The sequence below is a fragment of the Gossypium hirsutum genome, chromosome A07, assembly GCF_007990345.1.
Source record: "Gossypium hirsutum isolate 1008001.06 chromosome A07, Gossypium_hirsutum_v2.1, whole genome shotgun sequence".
NCBI classification, from domain to species: domain Eukaryota; kingdom Viridiplantae; phylum Streptophyta; class Magnoliopsida; order Malvales; family Malvaceae; genus Gossypium; species Gossypium hirsutum.
In genome coordinates this window covers 29,955,748-29,971,894 of record NC_053430.1, presented here as the reverse complement: position 1 = coordinate 29,971,894, position 16,147 = coordinate 29,955,748, and the positions used below count along the sequence as shown (strand labels likewise).

The following is a 16,147-nucleotide window of genomic DNA, read 5'->3' as shown; positions in this document are numbered from 1 at the left end:
TCGATGACATGTAGGGAAATCAATTTCAATGTATAATGAGTGGTTTGGGATTGGAAATTTGGGAAGATAAGAATATGTGTCTGGCAGAATTCAGGTAGAGATTTCCTTCAGAACACGACGTGGGTCTTCCATTATGATTTTTTGGGAATGCTACCATATGCTCAAGTTTGTGGGTACAAAATTTAAACATTTGCAGGTTCATCATCATCCATCTTACTTACTGCAAAAAGGAAACATCATTTACAAGCTTCACTTTATTTATGGTATTCATTGCCAGGCTCTGATTCTGCACATACAATAATAATTTCAATAACATCCAACAAAAAAATAAACGTATCAGAAGGAAGAATGCTTGGAAATTAAGTTAAACCCAAGGTTTGGAGTGATTAACATCTTTAAGGAACATATATAATGCCACCTTTGCCAGGGAAATATGAGATCATTGTTCTGTGAATGTGGCACTAAGTTTCGGTTCAGCAGATCCCAATCCGCCACTCCATTATTGTTTGAAGTAAATAAATTAATGAAAACAGCATTGGCACAGTCACGATAAAAGCGTTGATAGAGAGTCAAGGACAGGTGACTACAACCCTTCAACCCTTGTCTTGTCTAGTAATCTTTATTTTTTTTTTACAAGGTTTTGATATTTTTTTTGTTCCCTTTCTTTCTTTACTTACTCCCACTTAACCCCAATTCTAGAAATACCAAAGATCTAGGCTTCATATTTGGAGCACTGCAACAAAAAGGTGTTGTGTCATAAATCATTTTTATTTGGGTAAAGGTGGTTGTTTTGGTAGGAAGGAAAATGAACGAAGAGATGAATGGTGGTGGGGTGGGGAATGAAGAAGAATACGTGCCAGAGAAAATAGATTATGTGTTCAAAGTGGTGGTGATCGGAGATTCAGCAGTTGGGAAGTCTCAGATTCTGTCGAGGTTTGCCAAGAATGAGTTTTGCTTGGATTCCAAGTCCACCATTGGGGTTGAGTTCCAGACACGAACGGTTACCATTAAGACCAAAGTCATCAAAGCCCAGATCTGGGACACTGCTGGCCAAGAAAGGTGAGCACCCCTTTCCCTCTCTTTTGTCTCTGTTTTGAGATTGATGCTGCCTCTTTTGTAGCTGACATTTCTTTAAATTAATAAGCCAAATGAATCAGAATCACTGCTGATTTTTATTTTTATTTTTTAAAATTTAATGGTAATATGCAATCTAAGCTTTAACCGAGTTTGAGTGTGTAATAGCAGCATCATCATCAGTTGGTGCTTCTTGATAGTTAAGAATAGCAATACTTAGATCTGTTTATTTGTCGTATTTTATGTTTTTATTGTGTTTATTAACATACTTTTTATGGCTAAATTTAGTATCATTAGTTCAGTAAATCTAACGAATATTATCTTAAAATTGAATGTTTTATATTTATTTTTGTGCTATTTTTTTATATTTATAGCATCAATTTTTTATTATTTAAAATTAAAAATGTATGTTTTGCCATTTTTATATATTCACATCTTACTTAAATTTTATATTCTTTATTTTTACATGTAAAATTTGATATATATATATTCACACATTTATATACATGTTGTATAGGGGTGATAGTGATTTGGTTTGATCAAGTTTTTGGATTTTTGAAGTAATTTGGTTTTTGATTTTTTTCATATTAACAGTTAATTTTGGATTTTACATTTTTTTAATAAATAAGGTTTATTTTATGGCTTTTAAATATTATTTAGTAAATTTAAAAAAAAAATTCATAAATATTTTCAAAAAACTATAAAATTTTCAAGTAAATACAAAAAATCAATAACTTTTGTAGGATGTTTTCTGAAAAATATTCTTATATAAAAAAAATTTAAATTGTTTTCAGTAAACATTAAAATTAAATATAATTAAATAAAAGTAGAATTAGGTGGCTCAAGTTTTTAATTTACATTCCATTAACTATCAAATGGGGTGGATTTTTCTTGTTTAGCCCACTGCAGTGTTTGAATTTTTAATTACTTTTGAAAGAAAAATTATTTAAATAATAGTTATTTTAATTTTAAATAAATGTATTTTAAGGATTCCATTCAAACATTTACTTATTTACTTGCAAAATATTTTTATTTTTAACGATATATTTAATTAGTATTTATATTTATCACCTTACCTCTATTTACAGATCTAATTATGTGAATTTTTTTTAAAATTAATTGTCTCTTTATTTTTGTTTTTTTAACTACATTCAATAATTAAAAAAAAAAGTACGAAATAATTTTCATGTTTTATTTTTATTCATTTACTTTCTGCAAATGGGAGTGAGCAGGTACCGAGCAGTAACAAGCGCATACTATAGAGGCGCATTGGGGTCGATGCTAGTGTACGACATCAGCAAGCGGCAGAGCTTCGATAGCCTGGCGAGATGGGTGGAGGAGCTCCGGGCCAACGCCGATAACTCCATCGTCATCATGCTGGTCGGTAACAAGGCTGATCTAATGGACCAGAGGGCGGTTCCAACCGAAGACGCGGTTGAGTTCGCCAAGGAACAGGGACTGTACTTTGCCGAGACATCTGCGCTTAGCGGTGACAATGTGGATAAGGCATTTTTCAAGTTGCTGGAAGAAATTTACGGTGTCATGTGCAAAAAATCTTTGGAATCTGCCAACGGCAAATCCAACGGTGCTGAACATCTCACGGCTTTAAAGGGATCGAAGATTGACGTGATTGCCGGTTCTGATTTTGAAACAAGTGAGATGAAGAATTTATCTACATGCTCTTGTTAAATTTGTTTTTCAATTTCCTCCTCATTTTTGGGGAGTTTTCGTTATAAATTGCCGTATCATATCATATTTGTGATCAGAGATCGGTGAATCATATCAACCTTTTCTCTTACTTTCTATGATAAGGTAATTTTCTAGTTTGATAAACTGTTAAAAAATTTTTAAAAATTAAAATTTATTTATTTTTTAAACACGTTGAATAACACATAATAAATTTACTAGATAGATTTTTTTAAAAAAATTATAAAAAATGATAAGTAGATAATGATTTACTTATCACTTAATACAGAATAAATTCAATCGTGTCACAAATTCATTGATTAATGCAAACCATCAAATTTGTTATCTTCTAACACCTAAAGAATTTATAAGGTGTTTTATTTCCCTTTTTGTAATCTCCTGTGATTGAAGACCTATAAATAGAGTACAAGTATAAGCTTTTGGTATTTAAGTAAAAGTTGAATCATTTTTATTTTTTATTTTTTATTTTTTATGCTCTCTTCTATAATTCTCTTACTTTATAATATGTTATTGTTATCTTGTTTAGAAGTAAAATTCTTATGTACTAAAGATTAGACTTATGTTTAGAAGTAAATTTCTTATGTACTAAAGATTAGACTTATCATTCATTATTTTTCATTTGAAGCTTTAGCCACAAAATAAAAAATTTGTTGAGAGTTTTTATTTAATGTTTCATATTGCATTATTATTATTATTATTTAAACTCTTGATTAATTATGATGATTTTGTTTACTTTATTTTATTTCTATATTTTAAGGAAGGTAAAAGACTTGATTTGTATATAAATCTTGGTCAAAAGTAATTTTATTGATTGCTTGAAGTTGCTATTGAAACTTTCATAAAAGATAAGAAATTTAGACAAATTTAATTATCATATCACATGTCCATATATTTATCACATCGCATGTCTATACGTTTAAAGCTTTTCATTTTTTTTTATGATTTTATAATTGTTTTTTGATTTTTTTTTACTTTTGTACTTTTTAAATTTTATGTATTTTAAAAATAAAAATATATTTGTTAATTTCTAGAAATTTTATATTTTTTTATTGTTAAAGTTTTTTGAATTTTTTGTATTTTCTCTTTTCTTTTAAAAAAAACTTAAATAAACGGTGAATAAGAACGTATAAAGAAGATCAAACACACAAATCTTTACGTGAAAAAACTCATCCCGTGAAGAGGATAAAAAGTCACGAGCAAATAGAGACTTCATTAATGAGCAAATAATCGAAGAGTACAAGATGGAGAAATTCTAAAACAAACCCTAAATCCCGAATACAAAGCTCTTCGACTAAAATACAAAATTCCTTTAAAGCTCTCTCTTAATTTTCTCTCTAATCTTGTGTTAAAATCCCCAATTTTAAGGTTGTTATGGCCCTATTTATAAACTAAAACTAAAGGATTAATCTGACTGAAATATCAGAGTTCAACTAGAAAAAGATAACAAAATTTAACTTAAGAGAAGAAACCCATTTATGTAGGGAACATGTCACATCGTTGCGATGTCATGTGTCTCCTCGATGGGACATTGTCATCGTGGCATCCTGATTTCCTTTTTGGGACGTCGTTCATTTTCGTGACATCCTGTGTCGCGTTATCTCAACGTCGACTCTTCTTTAACTCTAGTTTGTTCAAAAAATGCGAGACATACTCCACAAATCTCTACCTTGAATCGTATTTTACCATGCATTCTTTGCCAAGCCCTATCATGGTCCCAACTCGTCCTTTGTAGGATACTAACCAAGTTCAAGCAGTGTTTGAACTTGAAAATTGGAAGACTTTTTATTATCATATTTGCTGGATTATCTTCTGTGCTGATTTTATGAATCTGAACATCTTATTGAGCAACCACCTCCCGAACAAAGTGATACTAAATATCTACATACTTCGTTCTTTCATGATGCATCTGATCCTTGGTTAGATGTATAACTCTCTGACTATCGCAATATACGATAGTTGCTTCTCCTTTCTTAACCAGCTCCCCCAACAGACTTCTCAACCAAATGGCTTTCTTCACAACCTTTATGGTTGCCATATAAATTGCTTTTATAGTTGATAGTGTCGCGATGGCTTATAGTGTGGCTTTCTAACTAATAGCACAGTTCCTAAAAGCAAACAGATAACCTGTGAGAGATTTACTTTGATCTAAGTCTCCTACATAACCAGAGTCCACATAGCCCACTAGTCCCTCTAAACTTCTATCCAAATTCTAAGCAAATATTATGGTGCCCCTCAAATACCTGAAAATTCACTTAACTGCTTGTCGGTGTAATTTGTTGAGTCTAGCTATGTATCTACTCATAATACTAACAACATGCGAGATATCGAGGCGAGCACATACCATTGCATACATTAAACTTCTGACTGCATTGAAGTAAGAAACTTTAGACATGTGCTTTACTTCATCTTTGATTTGTGATGACTCTAACCGAAAGTCTAAAATGTGCAGCTAAGGGAGTACTAACTGGTGTCAAATATTGCGTCACAAACCGCTTAAAATTCCTTTTGACGTACTTTTATTGTGACAAAAAATAACTTCCTAGAACGATTCTCTTGAAATTTCTATCCTAAAATTTGCTTGGCTATACCAATATCCTTCATCTTGAACTTAGAGTTAAGCATGGTTTTTAAATTACAATTTCAAATGGACCATTAGTCGCAATCAACATGTCATCAACATATAGCTAGAAATATATAAACGATCCATCATCTAGATTATGTAAATACACACAACTATCATACTTGCTCTAAACAAAACTAATGCTTAACATGAAATAATCAAACTTCTTGTACCACTGTCGAGGAGATTGCTTTAGGCCGTACAATGATTTCTATAGAAGGAAAACATGATATTCCTTGCCTTAAACCATGAAGCCTTCAGGTTGTTGCATATAAATATCCTTTTTTAGATTTCCATGAAGAAATGTAGTATTCACATCTAACTACTCCAATTCAAGGTTTTATAATGCAACAAGGGATAATAACGCTCGAACGGATGTATGTTTCACAACAGGAGAGAAGACATAATGAAAATCAACTCCCCCTACTTGACTATAACCCTTTATGACCAATTTCACCTTATATCTAATGTTAGTTGGACTCGATCTTTCCTTCTTTGTGAACTGTCATTTGCAATTGACAATCTCTTTTTTGAGGGGTGGTCTCACAGATTGCCAAGTCCCTTTCTTTTGTAGGGACTTTAACTCATTTTCCATTGTCACAAGCCACTTTCTTAAATTAGGAGCCTAAACCACCTTAGAGTAATTTGAAAGATCAGCTGAATCAATGATCTTGGCAATGCCTGGAGCATATGCCACTAGACTATCATGGTAGAACTTATGCGGTGGTATAATTTCTCATCTTTGCCTATCATGAGCTAATTTATAATTTCATAGTTCAGCTGGAGTCACTAATTGATCTAGAGTGACTTCAGTAGCATCTTGTTGTTCCAAAGAAACATCAACCTAAAGTAAGTCACGATTTCGTCATGACACCACAACATCCAGAACCTACTTGTCATGATGTCACCTCTATTCATCGTGTCATTGTAACAGGCCAAATTGGGGCTAGTCAAAAAATTGGTTTCGAAACCACTAACCCGAGGTTAAGGAAATTATTTTAAATATTATTTTATGTATTGTAACAAAATTAGATAAGTGCATGAAAATTTTGGTGAATTAATTTTAGCGATTGCTTGCTTAATTACGAAAAATGACTAAATCGCATAAAGTGCAAAAGTCCTATTTTGTTAGATAAGGGTGTCAGTTAGCTAAAGAACCTAAATTAAGAGCCTTTAAAGAGCAATTAGACTCCAATGCTTAGGCTAGCCGGCCATAGGAGACAAAAGAAAGAAAAATGGTCAAAATTAGGTGGGTTGCTGACCAATTTTGACTAGAATATGAATAAAATAAAGAGAAAAAGATATCATCTTTTCCTCTTCTTCTTCATCACCAAAAAATGTAGCCATTAGAGGGTTTTTGAGCTTTAAAATTTTCAGCCACTTAGTCTCTCTACAAGTAAGTGATTTTAATGAGTTTTCTTAATGATTTTTACATTTTTGAGACCCTTGTGTCATAAGCTTTCTAATGAGAGGAGTATTTTACAAAATGGTTGAAAGTCTAGGGTTTTTCCATGAGAGAATTTAGGTTGTTTTCTGAATTTTTGTGGAAGAATATGAGTCTTAGATGAGTAATAAACAACGTTTGTGAAGGGATTTCTTATGAAAACCCTAATAGGGACTATTTTGCGTTGTAAAATAAATGATAAATATGTGAAATAGAGGAAATTTTGGATTGCTATAAGAGTAAAAAGGGTTTGGCTAGGCTTATAATAGGGAGAAATTCGATAAAAATCAACTTTCGAGCATAGGGGTAAAATAGTCATTTTGTGAAAGTCTAGGGGCAAAATAGTTATTTTGCCCAATTTTGAAATTTGGAGTGTTTAAATTGATGTGCTGATGTAATAAATGAAATTTATTAATTTAGATCAAGAGAAACGTGATTCGGGCCTTGATCGGGTAAGAACAAAGTTTACGAGTATTAAGCTCATTTCATCATTTTGTATCGAGGTAAGTACATATGTGAATAATGTGTTCTTGAAGCTTACTTTGGAATATTTTGATAATATACATGTGTAATTAGCTCATTGTTGTTATGTATCTAAATTCTATTTGTCGCCATGAATGTATAAATGACATGTTATGTGAGTAAAGTACATTGTGAATAAGTACGATGCTATTTGGCTAGTTATGAAACCTTGTTGGACCCTAGACATGACATAGGATTCAAAGGGGTATGTTATAAAAAAATTATGTAGTCTGAACTCATGAGTTGAGTCTGAGTTCATGAGATAAATGCTATAGGTAACGTGGGTCCGGGTACTGACTTTGTGTATAGACCCATGAGTGGCTCAATAAGCAAACATTACATAATAGCTATTGTAACACCCCTAACCCGTATTTTTCGCTAGACTAGGGTTAAAGGTATTACTGAAAAAATCGAAACATTTAACATTCATTTCGCAAACATCATAGCATCAAAGATCAAACATTAGCATAATGTCCCTTATTTAGGTCATCAAGGCCTTAAACATTCATTAGAAAAGGGTCGGCACTAAACAGAGCTCATACAATTTTTTTTTAAAAAAACTTAAACATTTCTTAAAGTAATACAAGTCACACGCCCGTGTGAAAAAGTCGTGTGCCTCACACAGCATTAGACACTCCCGTGTGTCTAGGCCATGTCAAAACATGGCATACATACTGACTTGCTCACACGGCTACAAGACACGCCCGTGTGTCTTAGCCGTGGTTGACACTGACTTGAACCACACGGCTAGCCACACTCTCGTGTGCCTTGGTCGTGCTCGAACCTGAGTTATAATTGTAGGGTACCCCAAGGGACACATGGCTGTATAACATGACCGTGTATAGCACACGGTTGAGACACACGCCCATGTCTCTGCCCGTGTAGACAAAAATAGGCTATTAGAAAAGCCAATTTGCCACCCATTTAAAACAAACCTACAAGCAACCAAAATCACAACATTTCTTAACCAATTCACAACCAAAACTTTAACCATTCATGTTATATCATTGCCAACTAATTCCATGCTTAATAACCTTACTATTTTATGCCAAAACATAAGATAAAAACATCTCAAAACATATGGTTTATAAACCTTAATACATACCACTCAATCTTATACAATGAACTTACCAAATACTTGCCAGATTGACCATTTATTTTGGCCAAACAAGAACATGTCATAAACATAACTTCATGTAATAGCCCAAAATTGGGTCTAGTTGGAACAGAGGTTTCGAGACCACAAAATCTGAGATAGAAATAATTATTTTATGATTATTTTGAGGTCTATGATATGATTTCATGATTGTGTGAAAATTTCGTGAAGAAATTCTATGCATAAAGTGCTCAATTTGAAGTTAGGGACTAAATTGAATAAGTTGCAAAACTTGCATTCTAGAAGTTTCTAGTATGAAATTGCTTTGAAATATTAATTAGGAGGTCTTAAATAGAAATTTGACCAATTTCTAAGTGATGGACAAAAATTGGACATGGATGGAATTTTTGAAAGTTTAGTAAGGAAGGGCATTTTGGTCATTTGGTAATTAAAAGAAATAAAAAGGGAAAATAAAGCCAAAATTGACTCATCTTTTTCATGGAGGCCGAAATTAGCATGGGGGAAGCCATGGCTAGGGTTTTCAAGCTTTACAAGCTCAATAGTAAGTCCGTTCTAACCCCGTTTTTCAAGTTCTTTACGTTTTTGGAATCCCAGTAATTTGATTAAGCTTATTCTAGCAATAATTTAAGCTAGGGTTCATATTTGGAAAAATACCCATAGGTGAAGTGTGTTTATTTTGATGTTTTATGATAGAATATGAGGTTTTAAATTATGTTAGACAACTTGTGCTACTCGGTTTTGTGTGAAAACGAGTAAAAGGGCTTAATCGGTAAAAATACCTAATAGTAATAAGTATATGTTAGAGTGAGAATTTGATGTTGCCATAGAAGAGAAAAGTGATCAGCATCTCATAAGACATAAGAATAATGGATGAAGTTTAATTCCCGAGCCTAGGGGCAAAAGGGTAAATATGCAAAAGTTTAGGGGTAAAATTGTAATTTTTCCAAAGTTTGAATTAAGGACTTTTTTGAATAGTAAATTAATTAAATAAGTAAAATATGATGTTTTAAATCCCGGAAAACGAGATTTGAACCTAAAATGAGAGAAAAATCAAAAATTGGGAAAGTTGGTAAAATTGCCGTTTTAGTATCGAGGTAAGTTCATATGTATAATAAGCATTAATTTATGCATGTTTCAATGTAAAATTGATATATTTATTATGATTTCCGAGGTGTTGAAAGTATGTAAGTTGGTATGATAATAATACAGCAATAATGCTGTAATTTATATTTGAAAGTTAAATTTAGTAAATTAATTGAATTATGTTAAATTAAATGATTATGGTGCCAAGTTTATGAATTGATTTAAAAATATGTCTATGGTACATGAAGTGCATTGAATTATCATACATAAATTTGATTTCTATGATTATGGATATTATGGGAAATTGTAAGTTCATATGATTTTTAATAAGGCAATGTGTAATTTAATGTTATTGCCTTGATATTAAATGAGATGTAAGTTTATATGTAAGTAATACATCAGCATTATGATATTTTATAATAATATTGTTAATATGTTTGTGGATAATTACTTGATTGGTGAAATTGTTGGAAAAAAGAGAGAAATTCCGGTTGAACCTTCGGAAAGATTGGATGATACAGATAGTATGTAGCTAGGTCACATGTATGGTGCTAAGTGCACATCATGTGTACAAGAGAGCTACAAGACATTATGATGCAGCTAGGTCGCATGGGTGATACTATGTGTACACCATGTAGACAAGAGAGCTACGGTATATATGTAGCTAGGTCGCATGCGTGGTTCCAGGTGAAGGGCACCATGTAGACAAGAGAGCTACGAGATAAATTGGCTAGGTCACATGGGTGGTACTGAGTGTTCACCATGTGTACAAGAGAGCTGAACTATATGATGGGTGGAGCTATGTGCTGAAACCACCAAGTATCGAGGATTGATCCGAAGTGTTCAACGGGAGACTCTCTATGTATTGCTTTGTGAGTTTTGTGATGAATAAGTGCAGGAACTTGGTTATGTGAATGATGTGTTCATTAAGTGACCAGGATGTGGTAAGGTTATAAACAAGTAAGTTATACATGAGGATGATTTTATGGTGATCTTGTGACCATGGGCCTATTCTTGTGATGTATGAAATGCGGTGAAAATGATTTGTGATATGTATGTTAAAATGAGGTTATTACAAAGAAAGTGTGAAAGAGTGAATTAGCAATAAAACTGTTTTGGACAGTAGCAGTGACGTAATTTTGAAAAATCACCAAAACTAGTAGAAATTGAATCAGAGACTAAATGAGATATCAAATTAAATATTAATGAGTCTATTTTCATATAAAAGAAACATAGCAAGAAAAGGAGTTCTATATTTTGAGATATTTATGTTTTGTGAGACTGGTCAGAATGATTATGTGATCCCTTGTTCTGACTTTGGAAAATCACAAAAATTTGGAGAAAATAATTAGAGGCTCAAACTTATATTTTTAAAATCCCTAATGAGTCTATTTTCAAGATAAATCAACAAGAACATAATCCAAGTTCTGTACTATGAGATAATTAATTTTTAGTGAAGAGAGGTCAGAACTGTCAGAAAGTGAAACAGGGAAAATTTTAATGAATAAACTGTACTAATTGGCTAAATGAAAAATTATGAAAATTTTATGGTGGAAAGATATGTGAGTCTAGTTTCAGGATAAATTTACGGATCTTAATTTTGATCTCTGTAGCTCGAATTATAAATAATTAAGTGACTATGAGTCGTGTGGACAGTTTGATGTGAGCATTTATTAGTAAATTGTGAAATCGTACTTACAAGAATGCTATATACATTAAGGATGTGGAATGGAGAGGAGGAGGAGGAAAATAAATATATGTGGAATACATGGAAACTATGGTATATGCAATATTGATATAATGAAATAAATGATATGTGTTTATAAGAAAACAGAAAGAGAATGATATGTATCATGACATGTATATATATATGACTAGTCTCAATGTAATGCTTGTTGGGTATGGAGTTGAATTGAAATGTTTCAGGCAAACATGTTATTTTGCGCATCTGAATAGTGGTATTTTATAAAGATATGATCTAGTTTTAAATATGAATGCTTGATGATTAAGCTGAAGATATTTGGTAAGATGATAATCTTGGTATAAATGTATAAGTGGTACTATAATAAACAAGGTAAAATGAGTATGAGAGACACATGTATAATGACATACAAATGCTATGTTTGTGGTTTAATTGAGAATATTTAATCATTAAATGAATACCATGTTATATGCTTTTGATTTTGTATAAGTGTGTAAGAGATTAAGGTTGACCAAAGCTTGGAAAATAGCCTAGGTATATTCCACACAGGCAGAGACACGACCATGTATTTCAACCGTGTATGGAACACGACTTTGGGACACGGGCGTGTGGAGCCTTAAAACATGAGATTTCCAAGATTTTCGTAAGTTCTCGGTTTAGTCCCGAACCCTTTCTAAAGTATGTTTTGGGCTTCGTAGACTCAAATAAGGGACTATGTGTAAGTAAATAAACGTTTTGAAATATGAATGAAATTTTATGGCCCGTATTTTAGTTTAATGTTTGTATGTTTGTCCGGTAATGCCTCGTACCTTATCCCGGCCTCGGGTACGGGTAAGGGGTGTTACACTTCATCATATAACTATACCACAACTCATTCATAAACATATCCATAATCAAGCCAAATCACATGGCTAGATATATACACATTTCAAAACATATTCAAAGTACTTCTAGCCTATATATGTCATACTCCAATATTTACATTTCCAAAATGTACCAAAATGAAGTTCGATAGTGCAGTGATGATCCACAATGATCCCCAAGCTTCCAGTAGCTATGATACCTGTGATACAGTTAAAAGACATACAGAGTAAGCTTATAAAAGCTTACTAAGCTCATACCAAAAATCATAAACAGTATATAAATTATGAAACATCAATATATAAGTATTTATAATTTCTCAAATCATCTATCAATTCTATGCCAACACAATTCATATGTTCATACCAATTCAATGAACTTCACATACATAATATCATCTACCACATAGGTATCGTACATACCTGAACCTTTCGTATTTATTAATTTTTATCCTCACCTGTTGTTCAGATATTTTGAGACTCTCTATGAATTACTATTGCTTCAAACATCTGCACACTAGTGCTTTAAAGGTTAGCCGAAGCTAGAACAATTCTGCACACTTAGTGCCATCTTAATTAACCGAAACTATATCGGTATTGCACACTTAGTGCCTTATATAGCCGAAGCTAGTTTAAATCGTACACTTAGTGCCAAATACCATTGATTTACCATTGTATTAATTCAAACCAAATATATATACAATCCATGTATAATCAAAGCATCAAAACATACTTATAACATCATATTTTGCGTACGAACTTACCTCGTACTTGGAATTTGTTAACTCGGATTGTTTACTCTATAATCTTCGACTTCCCTCGATCTAAGTCCGAATTCCTCTTTTCTTGATCTATATTTATTCAAAATTAACCCATTCATTCACAAAATCATTCAAAACAATTCATAGACACATATTTAGGGCATTTTGCAAACTAACCCTCACATTTTCACATTTCGACACTTTAGTCCCTAATTCACAAAATCACAAAATACACATAATTTTCTTATACACAAGCTTAGCCAAATTTCATATCTCTCATACAAGTCCATACATTTCATTTATTTCACATTTTAGTCCCTCAAAATAAAATTTTTACAATTTAACCCAAATTACTCAAATTCATCAAAAATTCAAAGACAAAACATGTAAACCCAACATTAAGCTTTCATATTTCAACATATAACATCACCAAGCTTAAGAATTCATCCAGACACATTTCAAAATCATCAACAAAATCATAAATTGAGACATGGGCTTGATAGTATACGAAGCAACGAATACAAAAACATATAAATTATCGAAAACCGATCAAAATACAAAACTAAATCAAAGGAAACCAAGGCCGAACCCTAGGTAAGCTTTTATCTTTTATTTTCTTTTCAATTTCGGTGGATGAACACATAAATTAACATGTTTTCTTGTTTTTGTTTTATTAATATTAACATATTAATTAAATGACCATTTTGCCCTTTGTTATAAAATTATTCATCCACCTAACACATGCCCTTTTACGTCCATTCAAACTTCCAATAGTCAAATAACCACATAAGGACCTCACAATTATAAAGCCAAGTCAAATCGGCACTTTTAACATCTAGCACACAACTTTTACATTCTACGTTATTAAGTCATTTTTTTCAAAATTAAACACACAAACGATTAAAATTTCAGAAAAAACTTTCACACATACTATTTCACATATTTTAAGCATGAAAAATAATATTAAAACATTTATCTTACTCGGATTTGTGGTCCCGAAACCACTATTCCAAGTAGGGTCAGAACTGGACTGTTACAGCTATGGAGTCCGGGTTCTGACTTGAAAAAAAGTCCGTGAGTAGCTCAAAAGTAAGTGTTTCATAGCATGACGTAACTCTGACTACTTATATGGAATTTAAATGTAAACTCCCCAAGTATCCGTATGTATTCTGAGAGTTCAACGGGTAACTCAAAGACTTAGTTGATGGAAACTTTGATGAGGTACGTATATTGAACTCATGGTTAAGACCTGAGTAAAGAGCGTGGTGCATTAAGTATATATGAATGAAAGGAAGAGTAAGATAGAGATGTTAAGTGATTTATATCTTTTGAGCATGATAAGTCATCGTTTGATATGATTTTCTTTTAATTACACTTTATTTGCATATATGTACTTACTAAGCTCCCATGCTTACCCTCCTTTCCTTTCTTTCCTTATAGTGCCGCCAAGCTAACATCGGGGATCCAGTAACATCTCAAAGCTTTGATCACACTATCACTTAAGACCTTGGTATAGTTAGTTTTATTGTTTTATTTTCTGGCATGTATAGGGACTCGAGTCTTTGTTTAGTGTTTTGTTAGCTAGCCATAATGTGTTGGCTCATATGATGAACATGATACTCATTTTGTATAAGGCCATGGATGATGGTCAATACTCATTTTGATTTATAAATAGAAGATGATGTTTTTATGGATGAGTAAATTGCATAAATGATATGTTGTCTCTTGTGGTTATTTTAGCTATGTGATGTGCCCTTATATTAGTATAGAGTGATTTTGTGCAGGTTACATAAGTAAGGGTGACAAAAAAGCTTGGTAAATAGCCTTATTTTGTCCTCATGGGTAGACACACGGGCATGTGTCTAGGCCGTGTGTGTGACACACAGTCAACCCCATGGGCGTGTTGTTCAGCCGTGTGTCCCTTGCATGTAAAAATTTCAAGTCAGTATGCATAGTAGTAAACACACGGGCAAAGACACGACCGTGTGTCTCAGCCGTGTGAAAGGCACTGCCTAGCACTCAGGCATGTGCCTTGGCCGTGTGGCCCTTAAGGATTGCTAACATCAGAAACAAAATGTCCAAGTTTTTGTACACGGGCTAAGACACGGGCGTGTCATGGCCGTGTGAAGGACATGGTTCATGGACAGAGGCATGTGTCAGACCATGTGAAAACCCTTGTAGGTTCGAATTAGAAAATAAGTCCACACGGGTAAGGGATACGGACGTGTCCCAATGTGCTCACACAGCCCATTAGCACGACCATACCTAAATGGTCACACGGGCGTGTTGCCGGTCTCACACGGGCGTGTGTCCCTGTGTTAAATGTTATTTTTAGAATTCTTTAAAAAACCCGGATTAATTTCGAATGGATTCCAATGGATGTTTTGAGCCTCATAGGCTCTTATTATGAAGTTTATAATAAAAACTGAAAAAGTTTTAATTTAACCATGTTTTGGTGATATGAAAATGTTTGTGTGCATGAGTTCAAGTTGGGGTAATGCCTCATATTCCGTCCTGGCGTAGGGCACAGATGTGGGGTGTTACAGTCATTGCAATGTCGTTTGTCGTGTTATCGCAATGTCACTGTCTGGCTTCGGCTTTGGCTCCACCTTGGTTGAGTCACTCTGTTTTATTGTGCTGTCAAGGACAAGTGACTCTTTTCTGGGGTGAAGTATCACAGTTTCGTCAAAAGTAACACACAAATCTTTACGTAAAAAAACTGCTCTGGTGAAGAGGATAAAAAGTCATGGGAAAATGGAGACTTCACTAATGAGCAAATAATTGAGACTTCACTAATGAGCAAATAATTGAAGGGCACAAGATGGATAAATTCTAAAATAAACCCTAAACCCCGAATACAAAGCTCTTCAGCTAAAACACAAAATCCCCTCAAATCTTTCTCTTAATTTATTTCTAATGTTGTATTATAATCCCCAATTTTAAGGTTGTTGGTTGCCCTATTTATAGACTAAAATAGAGGATTAATCTGACTGAAATATCAAAGTTCAACTGGGAAAAGATAAAGGAGTTTAACTTAAGAGAAGAAACTCATTTGCGAGGGGAACACGTCGTGTCGTTGGACGTTGTATGTCTTCTAGTTGGGACGTTGTCGTCGAGACGTCCCGTACTTCCTCACTGTGACGTCTTGTGCCGCATTGTCACAATGTTGACTTTGCTTTGACATTGGTTTGTTTGAAAATTGCAAGACACACTCCACAATTTTGTATTGCATTATTATTTAAATTCTTCATTAATTA

The 16,147-nt window shown here is 33.1% G+C and overlaps 1 protein-coding gene across 3 annotated transcripts; it reads left to right on the top strand.

The window, feature by feature from the left end:
* The first annotated feature begins 254 nt into the window (after positions 1-254).
* On the top strand, positions 255-2,907 carry LOC107952977 (ras-related protein RABA3). Of its 3 annotated transcripts, none has more exons than XM_016888192.2 (3): positions 255-579; positions 798-1,059; positions 2,307-2,907. In XM_016888192.2, the coding sequence occupies exons 2-3, from the start codon at positions 806-808 to the stop codon at positions 2,761-2,763; spliced, it is 711 nt and encodes a 236-aa protein (XP_016743681.1). In that variant the 5' UTR covers positions 255-579; positions 798-805; the 3' UTR covers positions 2,764-2,907. The 3 variants fall into 3 exon arrangements, with proteins under 3 accessions (XP_016743681.1, XP_016743680.1, XP_016743678.1); XM_016888191.2 differs by having other exon boundaries at positions 256-579; positions 782-1,059; XM_016888189.2 differs by having other exon boundaries at positions 257-579; positions 700-1,059.
* Positions 2,908-16,147: the final 13,240 nt, after the last annotated feature.